The 13,735-nt window shown below is 45.6% G+C and overlaps 1 protein-coding gene and 1 long non-coding RNA gene across 3 annotated transcripts in view; one reads left to right on the top strand and one right to left on the bottom strand.

The window, feature by feature from the left end:
• LOC125367754 overlaps window positions 1–13,735 on the top strand; it is a 31,013-nt gene that overhangs the window by 12,404 nt on the left and 4,874 nt on the right. The gene's annotated exons all lie outside the window — the stretch shown is intronic.
• Sema5a (semaphorin 5A) overlaps window positions 1–13,735 on the bottom strand; it is a 371,169-nt gene that overhangs the window by 12,008 nt on the left and 345,426 nt on the right. For both annotated transcript variants that reach the window (XM_048368447.1, XM_048368446.1), the window contains exons 17-20: window positions 10,907–11,132; window positions 8,039–8,257; window positions 1,825–1,995; window positions 536–691 (exon numbers count right to left, since the gene is read on the bottom strand). In XM_048368447.1, coding sequence (XP_048224404.1) covers window positions 536–691; window positions 1,825–1,995; window positions 8,039–8,257; window positions 10,907–11,132 — 772 coding nt within the window. The remainder of the gene's footprint in view (window positions 1–535; window positions 692–1,824; window positions 1,996–8,038; window positions 8,258–10,906; window positions 11,133–13,735) is intronic.

A 13,735-nucleotide genomic window follows, 5' to 3' on the forward strand; every position in this document is an offset into this window, starting at 1 on the left:
GTCCAAAGCACCTGTCTTCTGGGAGAATATAAGGGGTGATCAGCCTCCCCCCCCCCCCACATAAACTGGATACCAATCTCACACTGAAAACCCTGTGGCAGGAAGTCTAATTTATTCTCCAAGGTGAAATCATGATAGGCATTCATTTTCCCAGACTGACTAAAGGTTACCTGAAAAGAATGACCTTTCTTCTCCATAAAATTGAGAACACACAGCATTGCCAAAGCATGTAACTTAAGACCAAATAACCAAATAATCGACTTGCATTTTGAATAAAATATTTGGACTATTCTAACGCAGTCAATAAACATGGAGAACACGGTCTTTATAAAAGTCTTAAACTCACGAGCTAGATTTCAAGCCTGTGGTTCTCTATAAATCTGTACTTTAACCACCTTGAAACCGCAAGAGTTGATTTAATCATCTCTACTCTACCCAACACAGCCCCAGAGAAGCGATAAATCTCTGACCTATGAGCCATTCTTTCTAATGTTAGGATGATTCTGTTCACCCCGATGAACATCTCTGCCCTCACCTGGGATGAAATTAGAGTCAAAAACGCATGGCCGGCTCTCCGTGGTATTTCCGGAACACTGGCTGCCCACAGGGAACAGAAGGATACAGTGGCGGGCTCGGATCTGGATGCCAGAGGCGTCACACGCCGACCAGTCAGACCAAGCGGACCAGCTCTCTGCAGTGACCAGAGGGGCAGGGGGAGGGCAAGACTGTTACCAGCTTGGAAGCACTGTCAAGTTATATATATGGAGAGAGATGTATGAATGTATGTATATATGTATGTATGTAGATCTCTGTATCTGAGTATGTATGTATATACACACATATACATATACACACAGTAGCTTTTCCATGGTTCTGTGCATAAATATGATGTATTCATATCTTCTGAACAATCCAGTAAAAATACAAGGATAAGCCAGGGCTCCGGTGGCTCACGCCTGTAATCCTCGCTACTCAGGAGGCTGAGATCTGATGATAGTGTTTTGAAGCCAGTCCAGGCAGGAAAGGCTTTGAGACTCTCATCTCCAATAAAGTACTCAGAAAAGGCCAGAAGTGGTACTGTGGCTCAAGTGGTAGAGCACTAGCCTTGAGTACAAAAAGGCTCAAGGACAATGCCCAGGCTCTGAGTTCAAATCCTGGGACTGGCAAAAACAAACAAACAACCCCCTTCCACCACCCCCCTTAAAGCCCCATAAGGATGAACTGAATGTTAGGATGTTTTGATCAGGTATGAAGTGCTTAGAATAAGTATTCTAAATACTTCTAAAGTATTCTAAATATTCCGAAGTATATTCTAAAGTAACTATAACACTAGGATTAATGTAGAGCTCCACGAGCTCATCCATGAGACCTAGCAGAAATCATCAATGCAGACAGTTTCTCACCAGGCAGTGTTCTCAGCCAAAAAGCAGTCCCAAATGGTTTTCTGGAAAATTCCCAAACATGTCCCACAAACCACCATGCTCAGGCAAGAGAAGTGTGTGCTAATGAGAAGTCTAACAGGGAAGATAAAAAACACTTTCTCCTCAGCTACAAAACAACTTGCACCGTGATATTTCAAAGGTATGGGGCAGAATTCATTTTATCCCCAGCCTAGTGACAAAAGAGCAGGAGGTCAACCCACAAGTCCTAGGGCAAAGCCAAAGGATGAGCACTCAAAAGAACACTTCCTCCCAGCAGTGGGAGGTTTGCTGGGTTCCCTCAGGGGCGTGAACTCATTCACGTGCATGGGAGAACACGAACAACGAAGTCTTGCTTGCGGTATAGTAAACGATGTGGTCATGCAGTCACTGAAGCGCTGCTCACCTGGGCAGGGCTGTGTGTTACACAGCGCCTCTTCGGTGTGCAGTCCCAGGCAGATGTCCCCTCCGTAGGCCGGCGCCGGGTTCGTGCAGGAGCGGGTCCTCATGAAGTGTCCCCCACCACACGTGGCTGAGCATTTTGACCAGGATGACCAGCAGGACCACATACCGTCCACTGGAAGGGGACACAAGGCACACACTTCTGAAGCCCAATGCTGACGAAGCTGACCAGTCTGACACAGCTACGGGCAGATTCTGGGTGACAGAAAGCCTTGGTACCCATCCTGACGAAGCTGAGCTCTTCCCACGAGGGACGCCGTTTGCACAATTTCTCCCTACCTTCGTTTTCTTGCTTCTGTCTTTCAGAAATTTGCCAACATATAACAGGAAAGCATGAGGATGACAGAGGGGGGTGATTCATGGCATACAAAATATCTAGGTCCTGAAAAGGACCGTGACTCATATTACACACTAATTAAGGAGAAACTACGACCACATCTTCCTTTCTAGTTCCTCCTCTCTGGCTTGTTCCCTGATGGTAGAGAAGACAATAGCGAACAATCCCCGTAAGAGGTTAACTGGGAAGGATGCCTTGGAAGTTCAGGCACTAAACAACAAAAACAAGTTTAATCATACAGACTTTATGGCACAGGAAATCAGAGCTCACGTTGGACATTAAGCATGTCACGGTGCAATGTGAAGTTTAGGAAGATGTAATTCCCTGGCCACACTTTCCCATAGCTGTCCATACGCCTGCACGCGTCTCTGTCTGCTCACATCAGCTCCTGTCTCCCCTAGACTGGGCGCTCACCTCACTCAGAGCTGCCAGGCCCACCTAGATCTGAGGGGGGGGGGGGGATTTGGTGTTCACTCCTGCATTAGCATATATTTCTAAAATATAGAGAACTCACATTTTAACCCTAAAACAGAGAACTCACATTTGACAATGTCAGACATGGCCTGCTGTTTGGTCAGCCTCTGACCAAGCCTGCCTCTGTTTCCCCAGCCCTTCCCTGACACTGGTGAACTCCAGTCCCTGACTTTTTACAGGCAAGATAAAATGAGTTCCTAGTAGGATGCAAAACAATCACACTCATGGAAAACCAAATTAAAAGCTGATGACAGATTCACCATTACCATACGTAGATAGTGTCATATTTTGTTTTCTCATTTTCCTAAACAAATAGAAACAATCACAAGTGGAATTACTATAATAATTCAGGGTGGAAGTTGATTTGGGGTAGAGAAATCTACACTGTATTTTCTTACATCCACCATGACATATGTTATGCATCTTTACAGAGTACTATTTCTCTTTACCTATAGGCATTTTTGAGAAGTACGATCAAATTTTTAGAAACATGAGTAAAGACCTCATTTTTATGACATTATTTTTATAAGTAAATTCAAAACAAATATATTTGAACACAGTTAAAATGATTTTGCCAGCTAACTGGAAGTTTTGTAATGTAATGGTTTATAAAAATTAAAAAAAAATAATTTAGCAGTTTTCTAATACTTGATGAGGCATATTAAAATGCAAGTATCAATCAAATATCTGACACTGTTTGGAATAGCAGCAATAAGAAGGCAGGAGTGTTCAAGTTCCTTTCTCCTACCAATCTTATTCATGCTTTCTGGCAGTTGTGTTTTCTGTCTAGAGCCTGGGTTGAAGCCTGGGCTCTAGTGGGCTATCCTGACCCATCCTGTGGCTTAAGGCAAAGCCTCAGTGACTTAGGAAACCAGATGTAACAGAGCTCCGATGGCTGAGGCACGTAAGCCGGTCCAGGGTAGAGGTTGCACGTGTCCTTTAGCCTGACTTACAGCCAATCACATGTCCCGAAAATGCCTGGCTTTTGCATTACATGAATAGTTCAAAGATCAATGACCAGCAGGCATATGAAGAGAGGTACAGTACCATTAATCCTGAGGGAAGAGAAAACCAAAATCATGGTGAGATACCATTTACTATGTGCGATAGTAGCTAAGAACAAAGGGGTGTTGGCATGGATATGGAGAAATGTAGTCCTGGGCACTGCTGGGGGGCTGTGAAAATGGCCTGGCTGATAAGGAAAACACTATGAATGTTCTTCAGAAATTAAAATGTGGCAATATGATCCCTCAGTCTCAATTCAGGCTACACAAACAACAATAAAAACATTAGGATCTCTAAAACCTATCAGCAAAACCAAGTTGATTACAGCACTGCCTACAACATCTAATACATGGAAAGATTAGAAATGTCAATGTGAATGGAAAGGAAAATTTGATCTGTCATATGCAACAACAGGGATGCATCTGGGCCATACGAGGCTGAGGGAAATGTGCCAGCCACATGACTGGATAGAAAAAGGTACGTACTGCATAAGACTACTTGTATAGAGCATATGAAATATGCTATGTTCCTCTATTTCTTTTTCTTTATGTCAGTCATGGGACTTGAACTCAGGGTGCTCTGTGCTTTTTCACTGAAGACTAGGGCTCCAGCAATTTGAGCCATAGCGCCACTTCCAGTTTCTGATGATTTACTGGAGATAAGAGTCTCACAGACTTTCTGCGCAGGCTGGCTTAGAACCACAATACTTAAATCTCAGCCTCCTCAGTAGCTAGGATTACAGGTGTGAGCCACGGGTGCCTGGCTTATTTCTATGTTTCTTATAGAAACAAAAAGAAAAGGAAACCTTGGTTTCCAAGGGCAGGGATGTTGCACCGGGAGATTGTTCAGATAGTAGGTCTCATGTTAAATACCCTTATATTCACATATAGGGATTGGAAAAAGGGATTTCGTTGTGATGTTTCTATATGTGATATTTCCCTATGTGCATTCAATTAATGACTGCTGCTACTTTTTTTTATCCCATCTTTCTGACTTTTAGACAAATTTTGATGGGTCTCATTCTTCTTTCATACATGTGTAAGAAGTACTTCAATCAGATTCAACTCCCCCATCCATTTGTGGGGAGAGGTCTACATGCTGAATATGGATGAGGAGTCAAAGTATTTGCCTTTCTCACTCTGGCTTATTTCACTTAACAATCTCCAGTTTCATTTATTTTCTTGCAACGATTAAACTTACCCTGGTGTATACAAAAAATCCTAAAAGATTAATTGCTTATTCAAAGCATTTCAAAAAATCACGCACATTGTAATGATTTCATATGAAGAGGTTGGTTTACATAATCTATTTTGTGATATCTCAAGCAGTATTTATTCTTATCTAGATTCCAGCTAGTCCTTCCGGCCATTCACATCTCATCCTGTCTGAAACCCTCCCTCTAGGTACTGAGAGCTCTTGTTCTGAGTGTGAGCACTTGGAGCAGAAGCTGCCTGCTGCTCACGCTGGAGACTTACCAGTTTTGATTCCATTGTCTCCAGGAGTGTATTAAACACACGGTTCTAGGCACAAGGGAACTCAAAGGGGAATTTCAAGCACTTGCTCACACTCGGAGCCAGCCCTGTGGGGCTGTAGCGGCAACAGATCTGTTGTAAACCTGTCTTCCTTTTCAGATGTGTCCTTGTGTGTTAGGGTTCAAACCACATTTTGGCGCAGTGATTCTGGAGATGAGGGTGGTGGTGGGTTGTACCGGGGGGAGGATATTGAACAATGTAGTATCAGCTCATGTCAGCAAGGACAGTGGATTTCTAAAGTGAAAATGACAGAGCACAAAGCTTAATGAGACTGTTCTCACTATGGGAGGACTCGTAGACATCATTGTGGGGGAGAAGGAAACAGAACAAGCCCGAGCCACTGGCCAAGGGTCGCACACGAAGGAAGGGATAAGGCGAGCGCAACCACCACCACCACAGTAACACGGGACGCAGAATTCCTTTTATCCTCACAACTCCCTTGAGGCATGTTCTAGAAATGAGTGACTCACGGCACAGAGAAGACAGGCCAGGGAGTAAGGGAGTCCCCAGGATGAAGTGGGGAAAGGCTGAACACAGAAGCAGGCCAATTACGCATTCGGGGGTTCACACAATTCCAGCCATTTTTAGGCCAAAGGAAAGGAGAATAAGAGCGAGTCACTGGTTTATCACTGTTGGAGGTAACTGAGGAGAGGGTACTAGTCCTCTCGCCTCAGAGGGTAAAGAGATGGTCGTTTTGGTTCAGTCTTGACTTACAGTTTTCATACACATGAAAGTGAAGATGGTATTTTTCACTGTTCGATTAAACAGCTTATTTAACAAAAATCTACCATGTCCCTTTGTACTTACCCACGGGGAACCAAATAGGGTTAAACAGGAGTTAATTTGTAGCGAAGAGAATGACCTAAATGTGGTAAAAATAGCCCCGCAGCCCGTCCCCTGAGGTCCCCTGAGGTGGCACCGCCCGGCCTGCCGCTGGGGGGCTCCTCGCCCCTCCTTGATGAGTAGTATTTTTGCATATTTTTAGGAGTTGGAAGAGCTGACCTCTGCGCCATCCAACCTTAAATTTGTCCGCTCCCTCACGGAAAGCAGTAGGAGCCATTCTGAATAATTGCTGAACCATTCCCCACCACGGTGGAATCTTTGCTTTGGAAGGGAAACGGGAACAGAGCTATTTCAGGATATTCAGGTCATGTACACATGATTGTGCCTGGGTCAGAATGTCAACTAAAATAAACGCTGCCCCCGGATAAGGCTCACCGAGTGACTGAGAGGTGAACACGGACTCTGCACGCAGAGACCAGGGCAGCAGCGAAGCCCCGCTTCCCTGGTCTGGAGGCTGGGGAGGTGGGGGTGGAGGCCCGGCGCTCCCACAATGCCTTTCCTTACTGGGTGACTCTCATCGGCGCTGTCGCCCACAGCGCTCTCCAAGAACCCGGGGGAGGAATCCTTCCACTGAGGCTGTGGGAAAGAACAGCTCACTGACCTTTCCCAGCCTTTGGCATTCGCTTAGGCTGGGAAAACGGGGCGGGGAGAGAAGTCTCCCGAGGCTGCAGAAGTTCAAGAAGAGATGTTCCAGTAGGAGTGGCACAGATGTACAGTTAGCGGCAGGATTGCAAAGCTCTGATGCAAAACTGGGAACTGTTTCCTGTATTATCTACGTGTTCACCCACCCACTATCTTCTATCCATATATCAATCGCATAGCCACCCACCTACCCATCCATACTTCCATCCATCTACTCATCCATCCACCCACCCACCCATCCACCCACCTATTCATCCATCCACTCACCCACCCATCCACCCACCTATTCATCCATCCACTCACCCATTCATCCACCCACCCACCCACCCACCCATCTATCCCCTCACCCATCCACCCATTCATCTACCCATCCATATATCCAGGCATCCACTCTACCATCCACCCATTAACAAACACATGTTCATCCCTTCAAGAAGGGAGTTACTTGCTCCTAGGACTCAAAGTGATGAAAGCGTCAGGCCCCACTCAGAGTGGCGGCAGGGGAGGCCTCCAGAGACAAGGGTCAGAATATCAACAGGGAAAGAGAAAGGAGCTGTGAGTGCAATGAGGACCAAAGGCCAGGACTCATTGAGCTCATTTAATGTCCAGTGCTTGTTTGGGAACTCAGTGGCATTAAAGTCAGGTTTCAGGAAGAAGGCAGAGACACATAATTCTGTGTCCCCAGGAGAGAAGCGGGTCGTTAGCAAGCCTGCGACACTCGTGACTCTGGGAGGGGATTGTGTCAGATGGAGCCAGCGCAGAGGTGTCTGGGGGCCGTCAGCTCTGGAATGTGGCTGGCGTTTATCTCAGGAATACCCCACATTCCTGTAGACCAACCTCTCACCAGTCACTGGACCACCGTACCCACACTGGCTCAGATTCTTTTACAATTAGGAGGAAAAAAATGAATTTACTCGAGCCTAGACTTGTGCTTGTCTTCGTTCCAATGTCCTAGGCAAGGAAGAGGCTTTGCTCTGGCCTATGGAACTCACAATGTTCAGACTGTGTTCATTTACACAACCAAGGCTACATTCTGGCTTGAAAAGAGGCTGAATAAAAAAATTAAGACTGGTTGGAATAATTTGGAGCTTTCTTTCAAGTCGGGTAGCTGGGGGGGGGGGGCGGGGAGTGGGGTAAGAATCAAGGACCCCTCTGTTAGGCCTGTGTCTTTCCGAATTTCTCTCATTTTCTGTCATGTCACCTGCTCTGTCTCTCTTTCTTCCCTTTTAGTCACACTAACTCACAAGCCGAGTGAGTCTCAGGACACCTAAGGCCGTAGGTGCTTGGCTCTTCTAGACTTGTCTTGGGGGGGACAGCTCGCTTACCTGGGCAGGGTAGTATGTTGCATTCTTGGTACTCCAGCGATGGCCCCAAGCAAGGCATTCCCCCATACTTGGGCTCCGGGTTGTTGCAAACTCGCTTCCTGTTGCGAATGCCTCTACTGCAGTCCCGGCTGCACTGGGACCAGGATGTCCAGGCTGACCACGCCCCATTGACAGTATGGGCAGAGTATCTCCCTGCACGCAGGAAGTCTCCAGAAAGCCCTGCCAAAGGACCAGAGTGTTATTCTGCTGGAGTCCTCAGCCCCACTAGAGCTCATTTCTGACTTCTTTTCCCCCATATAGGTTGCACATGTAATGTCTAGAATCACTTTCTCAAATTCAGTTGAACTCGTTTTGCACTTCAAAAGCCCAGAAAATGTGGCAGTTGAGTTACAACGTCCTGTAATTCAAGCTTCTTTCCTGCAGTTGCTACTCAATAAGGACGCATATATGAACTCCATGAGAGTAGCAAGCCTTACATAATGGTCTTCTATTTGAAGTTCAGTTTTTTCCCTACTTCCCAAGGAAATACACCTTTCTCATTTTCCTTGGGAATTCTACCTAAAATCTGCCCTCGTATCTCACAGGATAGTGCTTCCCCGGAGGACATACATCTAGAACAACGGAGAAATAACTTAGCCATGGCTTACACCCGTTCTTTCACCGGTCAAGTGTGAAAGAAGGCGTGGTCACAGGATACCTATCTGCTCTAGAGGCCCCGTGCCCTGGCACTCAACTTAAGTGACCTAACCTCAGGTCAGATGCGTCTGTCGTCATGGTCTCAGCATATTCAATGCCAAAATGTGTTTCCCCCAGGACCAATGCAGTAGTAAGAGTAGCCATGAGGGGGTGGAGGGTGTAGATACAGCTGTTTTTACAGGAGTCCCATGAAAAGCCTTTCAGGATTTACTGTGTGTCAGGTCTGTTCGGAGTGTTTTAACGTAAGTCACTGACTCTGTGTTTGCTTTGATGAAAATGCCTCCCTGCTTACACTATTAAAACTCATTCAACAGTTTTCTCAAACGGGGGTCACCGTGACACCGCTTTAACAAACACCTCCCACACGGTGCAAGAAAGCTCTGCATATTCCTGCCCGTGGCCACGAGGGGGGAAACGAGACCCCAGTTCCCCACGCGGCAGAGCAGCCGGCTGCCCCCTTACGCACCCACGGGTGCTGGGGTGCGGCAGTGCGTTCTGCAGAGCAAACGCGCCATGAGCGCACTTCAGTAATCACTATAATTCACTGTAATCAATAAAGATCAAACTGGCTCGGCTCAGCCTCGTTTCGCATAGCCAAGAGAAAGCAAGACCTACTGTGACGCTTGAAGATATCAACACCAAAAGATGAAGACCATCATTACTAGTCACTGCCATTCATGGACAGGGAGAATGGACTTGTTTATGCGCTATGTCCATGATACGCTTTTGCAAAACAGAGAAAATGTCTTTATACGTGTGTATTAAATCACTCCTTACTTTGTATTATTAACATTTAAAATAAATATTTACTTTAGCTTTATAAATATCTGAGCATGAAAAGGATAAAAATGTGTACGTCCTGGAAAGAGAATAAAGTTAATTATAGGAACACATTCCCTTTCTACTTTTTCTTGCATGACACAAGAAATAAAATAGTTGTTAGCCTGTTTTGGAGTAGCGGAGCCAATGGGGAGAAGCCATAGCAGCGGCTGCTCGTGAACTGTAAAATCTAGCTGTCAGATGTAGTAAATGAAATAAAGAAAGATCCATTAAATGTGAATTTTTAGGTGGAAATAAAGCTCATGTGTTTTCACTATTTCCCAGCTACATTCTCAAATGATTGCAAAGGGCCTGGTCTCTTATTTATGTGTTTATTGCGTATTCAGTGGTGATGGGGATTGAACCCAGGGCCTTGTCTTCCTAGGTGAGTGCTTTACCAATACTCTACCCAGGCTCCAGTTCCTTTGCTGCTAGACAGATCCTTTCATTGCTACGAACAATGAAATGTACTTCTACTGCCTTTGCCCATCGTGGGGATTAAGAAGAAAAATAAGCTTCATTTTAGTGCTGGAGCATCTGTGGAAAGCTCCTGATCCCTCTGCCACATACTATTTCATTCTAACAACTCTGACTCTGACTCCAACTACTCTGCATCCACAATAAGCACCGTGTTATTTGGGTAGCTTTTTTTTTTTTTTTGCCAGTCCTGGGGCTTGGACTCAGGGCCTGAGCACTGTCCCTGGCTTCCTTTTTGCTCAAGGCTAGCACTCTGCCACTTGAGCCTCAGCGAAACCTTTGGCCTTTTCTATATATGTGGTGCTGAGGAATCGAACCCAGGGCTTCATGTATAAGAGGCAAGCACTCTACCACTAGGTCATATTCCCAGCCCTAGCACCATGTTATTTGGAAGGCTGATTTCATAGGACCATCTCCATACAGAATTCCTTCCCTATTAAATTCCTTTTAACTCCTATTAATTCCTTCCTGATTAAATTTCCACTTGTTTCAGCTACCTGTGGTCAGTCAGGATCCAAAACTTCTGTCTGTCCTGACTCGTACAGGAAGAGACAGCATTCACAATAGTGTAGATTTTAGAAATGTTTTGTTTTATGACTCATTGCTGTTACCCTCACTGTATCGAAGTTATAAATTAGACATTATTTTCATAGGCATGCGTGTCTTTGTGAACGCGTCTATCTGCTTGTGTACTCTCTGGGCTCTCAAGCATTTCCTTGGGATGAATTAGGGGAGCTGTGGAGTGGAGTGAAATTCTTACAAGAACCTCTTCCTGAAGTCCTATCTCTAAAGATGGACATGCCATGAGCAACCACGAAGGACGTGGGGCCTCGTTTCCTCCGTAACCTTTCGGGTACGGTGTGTGCAGCAGCTCACCGTCGGTGGAGCAGCCGCTGGTGCCGTCGCTGGAGCAGTACCGCATCTCGATCCTCTGCCGCCCGACCTCCAGCAGGTTGGGGTCGGCCAGGCGGGCCTTGCAGGTGTACCGGAATCGCTGCTCGTAGTGGCCGCCGTTGTCGGAGATGTTCACCGGCGTCCAGGGCGTCCAGGGCGTGGTCTTCTTCAGCTCGGGACACGCGTTGGTGTTACACGGCTGGTACTCCTGGGAGAGACAAATGCACAGCACGGCTGGGGTCATCTCGGGGGCCGCTTCCCCCCTTCGAGGGAGAGGAAGTGTCTCTAGACCGTCACGCCCTGAGACAATTAAAAGCACGCGGGTATCGAACGGGGCCTCAGCCTGGAAGCTCTGCACGCATTGTCGGTGGAAGGCATCGGCAGGAAACAACGAGACCGACAGGAAAAACAGTGGCGGGGAAGAAACAAAACCACGACGCCATAAAATCATCTTCCCTTCACTTCAAGTGGAAGACGATGGTGGGTCTGATGCGAAGTTCGGTCGTTTTCTGTAGAAGACTACAGTTCAATGATGCAACCAGGCTGGGCTATTCTAACATTAAGGTTGGCTGCTGACTTTAGACGATTAAAAGATCCATCAGGGTGAATCAGACCCTGGTTCTTGGGCAACATAACACATCGTTTCAAAACGATGGATATTTTTTAAACCTCGCAAGCACAGATTGGAAGTTTGGAATGTCCAGGTACCGCCCTGACAGCATAGCACCTGATGCTTTATGGAGTACCTTTTCCATCATTCCTCCCTTGCTTGACAGAGGTTTTCACAATCTCCTTTCTCCCCTCTCTCTCAAAGCCCTCCCTTTTAACCTCAGGTGTGTGTGGGGGGTGGGGGTGGGGGGTCCTGGGAACTTAGTAGAGATAGAAGACACTGCTTATTTAACCAACCAAACCAGTTTTCATGCCATGGTCAACACCTCCTTTGGACTCAGACTTCCCTACTAAACACTTCAGCCCTCCACGCTAACTAGAAGTAGAAAACCAAGAATGTCCACATATCAGAAGGAATCTTCCATTGTGAAAGCCACTGGCACAAACTAGCAAAGAGAAACTAGCAAGTTGGAAGTTATAGAAGGCATGAGGAAAACCTCAGAAGTCATCAATGTATTTAAATTAGAGAATTTAGTGTAACCAGGAAACCGAGAGTAGCATACATTGAAGGAAGTGAAAAAAAAAACACACAGAAGATTACAAGGGCTTTTGAAATTTTAAGCTATGATGAAAGAGATGAAAATCCTAGAAATACTTTTGGAAGGTATTAATAGGGAAATTTCCTAGAAAGCAGAGCATAAGGACAAAGAGATGAAAAAAAAGGTAAGAGAAAAGAAATTAAACGTTGACGGTAGCATTCACAGGACTCTGCATGGCTATGTTCTCATTCCAAGCAAAGGTTACCAGGCACAGTCAGCATAGCAAAAGCCAAGTGGGAGAATTCCCCATGCAACCAGCCATAACCACCAGACCTCCCCAGTAGCTATATGATGACTCTTTCCTGCCCAGTTCCCTTTACTAGTGTTGGATTCCTTTATCCTAGGTCTATTTCCAAATGTTATTAAAAAGTGAGATCTAATTATCCCCTCCCTCTTTATTTTTATTTTTGTGTCTTTGAGGCTTGATCCTTGAACAAACTATCTCTCTAATACTGCATTAGTGAGTTTTCAGTAGAGGAAACGAAGTAACCAATCAAGTGTTGGTTCCAACAGTCTAACATGAAGTGGAATGCAATCATTTCACCATTATTTCCATTTTCTCACCCAGTGTTAGTAACTTACTTATTTCAGAACTGGGGATTGAACTCAAGCTTGCAAGCAAGTAACTAATCAATTAGGCCAAATTCCCCATGTCCCACTAGATTTCTTTACTCACAATGTATCTTTTCCACTTTCTACAATGAGCAATAGTTAGTACTTCTTTATGCTTGTAACATCATAAGAATGTAACAGAAAATACATAAAGCAATCATGGCTGCTTCTGTTATTTAGTATCTTCTATCCTTCCCCCCCTGAGGCACACAACTCCCTTCTACCAAAACCAGAAAAATAGGTAACTTCCTTTTCCACTGGGGCAGCATCCTGTATGATGCTCCTTTGTGGACACTGCTTTCTCTTCCGTTTCTGTCTTCTCTCCTTTTGTTTTGTAGGCGTTTGTGTCTTTCTAGGTGGGCAGTGTGTATTGCTGGGGGGTAAACCCAGGCCTTGCCCATCAAGACCAGCACTCTACCACTGAGCCATCTCCCCAGTCAACAGTTCTTCTTTTCTGTGGAGATGAGGGCTACTTAAAAAAAAAAAATCTCTAAGTGGTGGTAAATGTGTCTGAAAGCTGGCTCTGCGTCTGCGTTGGTGTCCTGGTGCTGGTATCAGCAGGGCAGAGTGTTATGTGTGCCAGGGGTGTGGTGGGCACAGCTCATGGAGAACGAAGACCAATCACAGCTCAGGAGAGAGCAGAGACACCAGTATCTGCATCTGCGCTTGCGGAAACAGCTCACAGCGGCAACTTGAGACTTCTTCCAACTGTTTGTAAGGGTGGACTATGAGGCACTTGCTTGAAACATCAGATTATGAGACTGTGCAAAGTGCCAAGGCCAATCGGCTTTATAGGAATGACCAAAATTATAAAGTAATTCAACTCAGTTGTGACCACGTAGACGGCTTAGCTAGATGTGTAGGCCACAATTTACTGGTTTATTGCCGTGGTGACTGCTAAAATTTGAGTGGAATGGGAACAGGATATCATTGAATTGTAATGAAAAATGATTTCCTAAGAAAGCAGTTTTCGAGAGCTAATTACCATTAT

The sequence above is a fragment of the Perognathus longimembris genome, chromosome 19, assembly GCF_023159225.1.
Source record: "Perognathus longimembris pacificus isolate PPM17 chromosome 19, ASM2315922v1, whole genome shotgun sequence".
Taxonomy (NCBI): domain Eukaryota; kingdom Metazoa; phylum Chordata; class Mammalia; order Rodentia; family Heteromyidae; genus Perognathus; species Perognathus longimembris.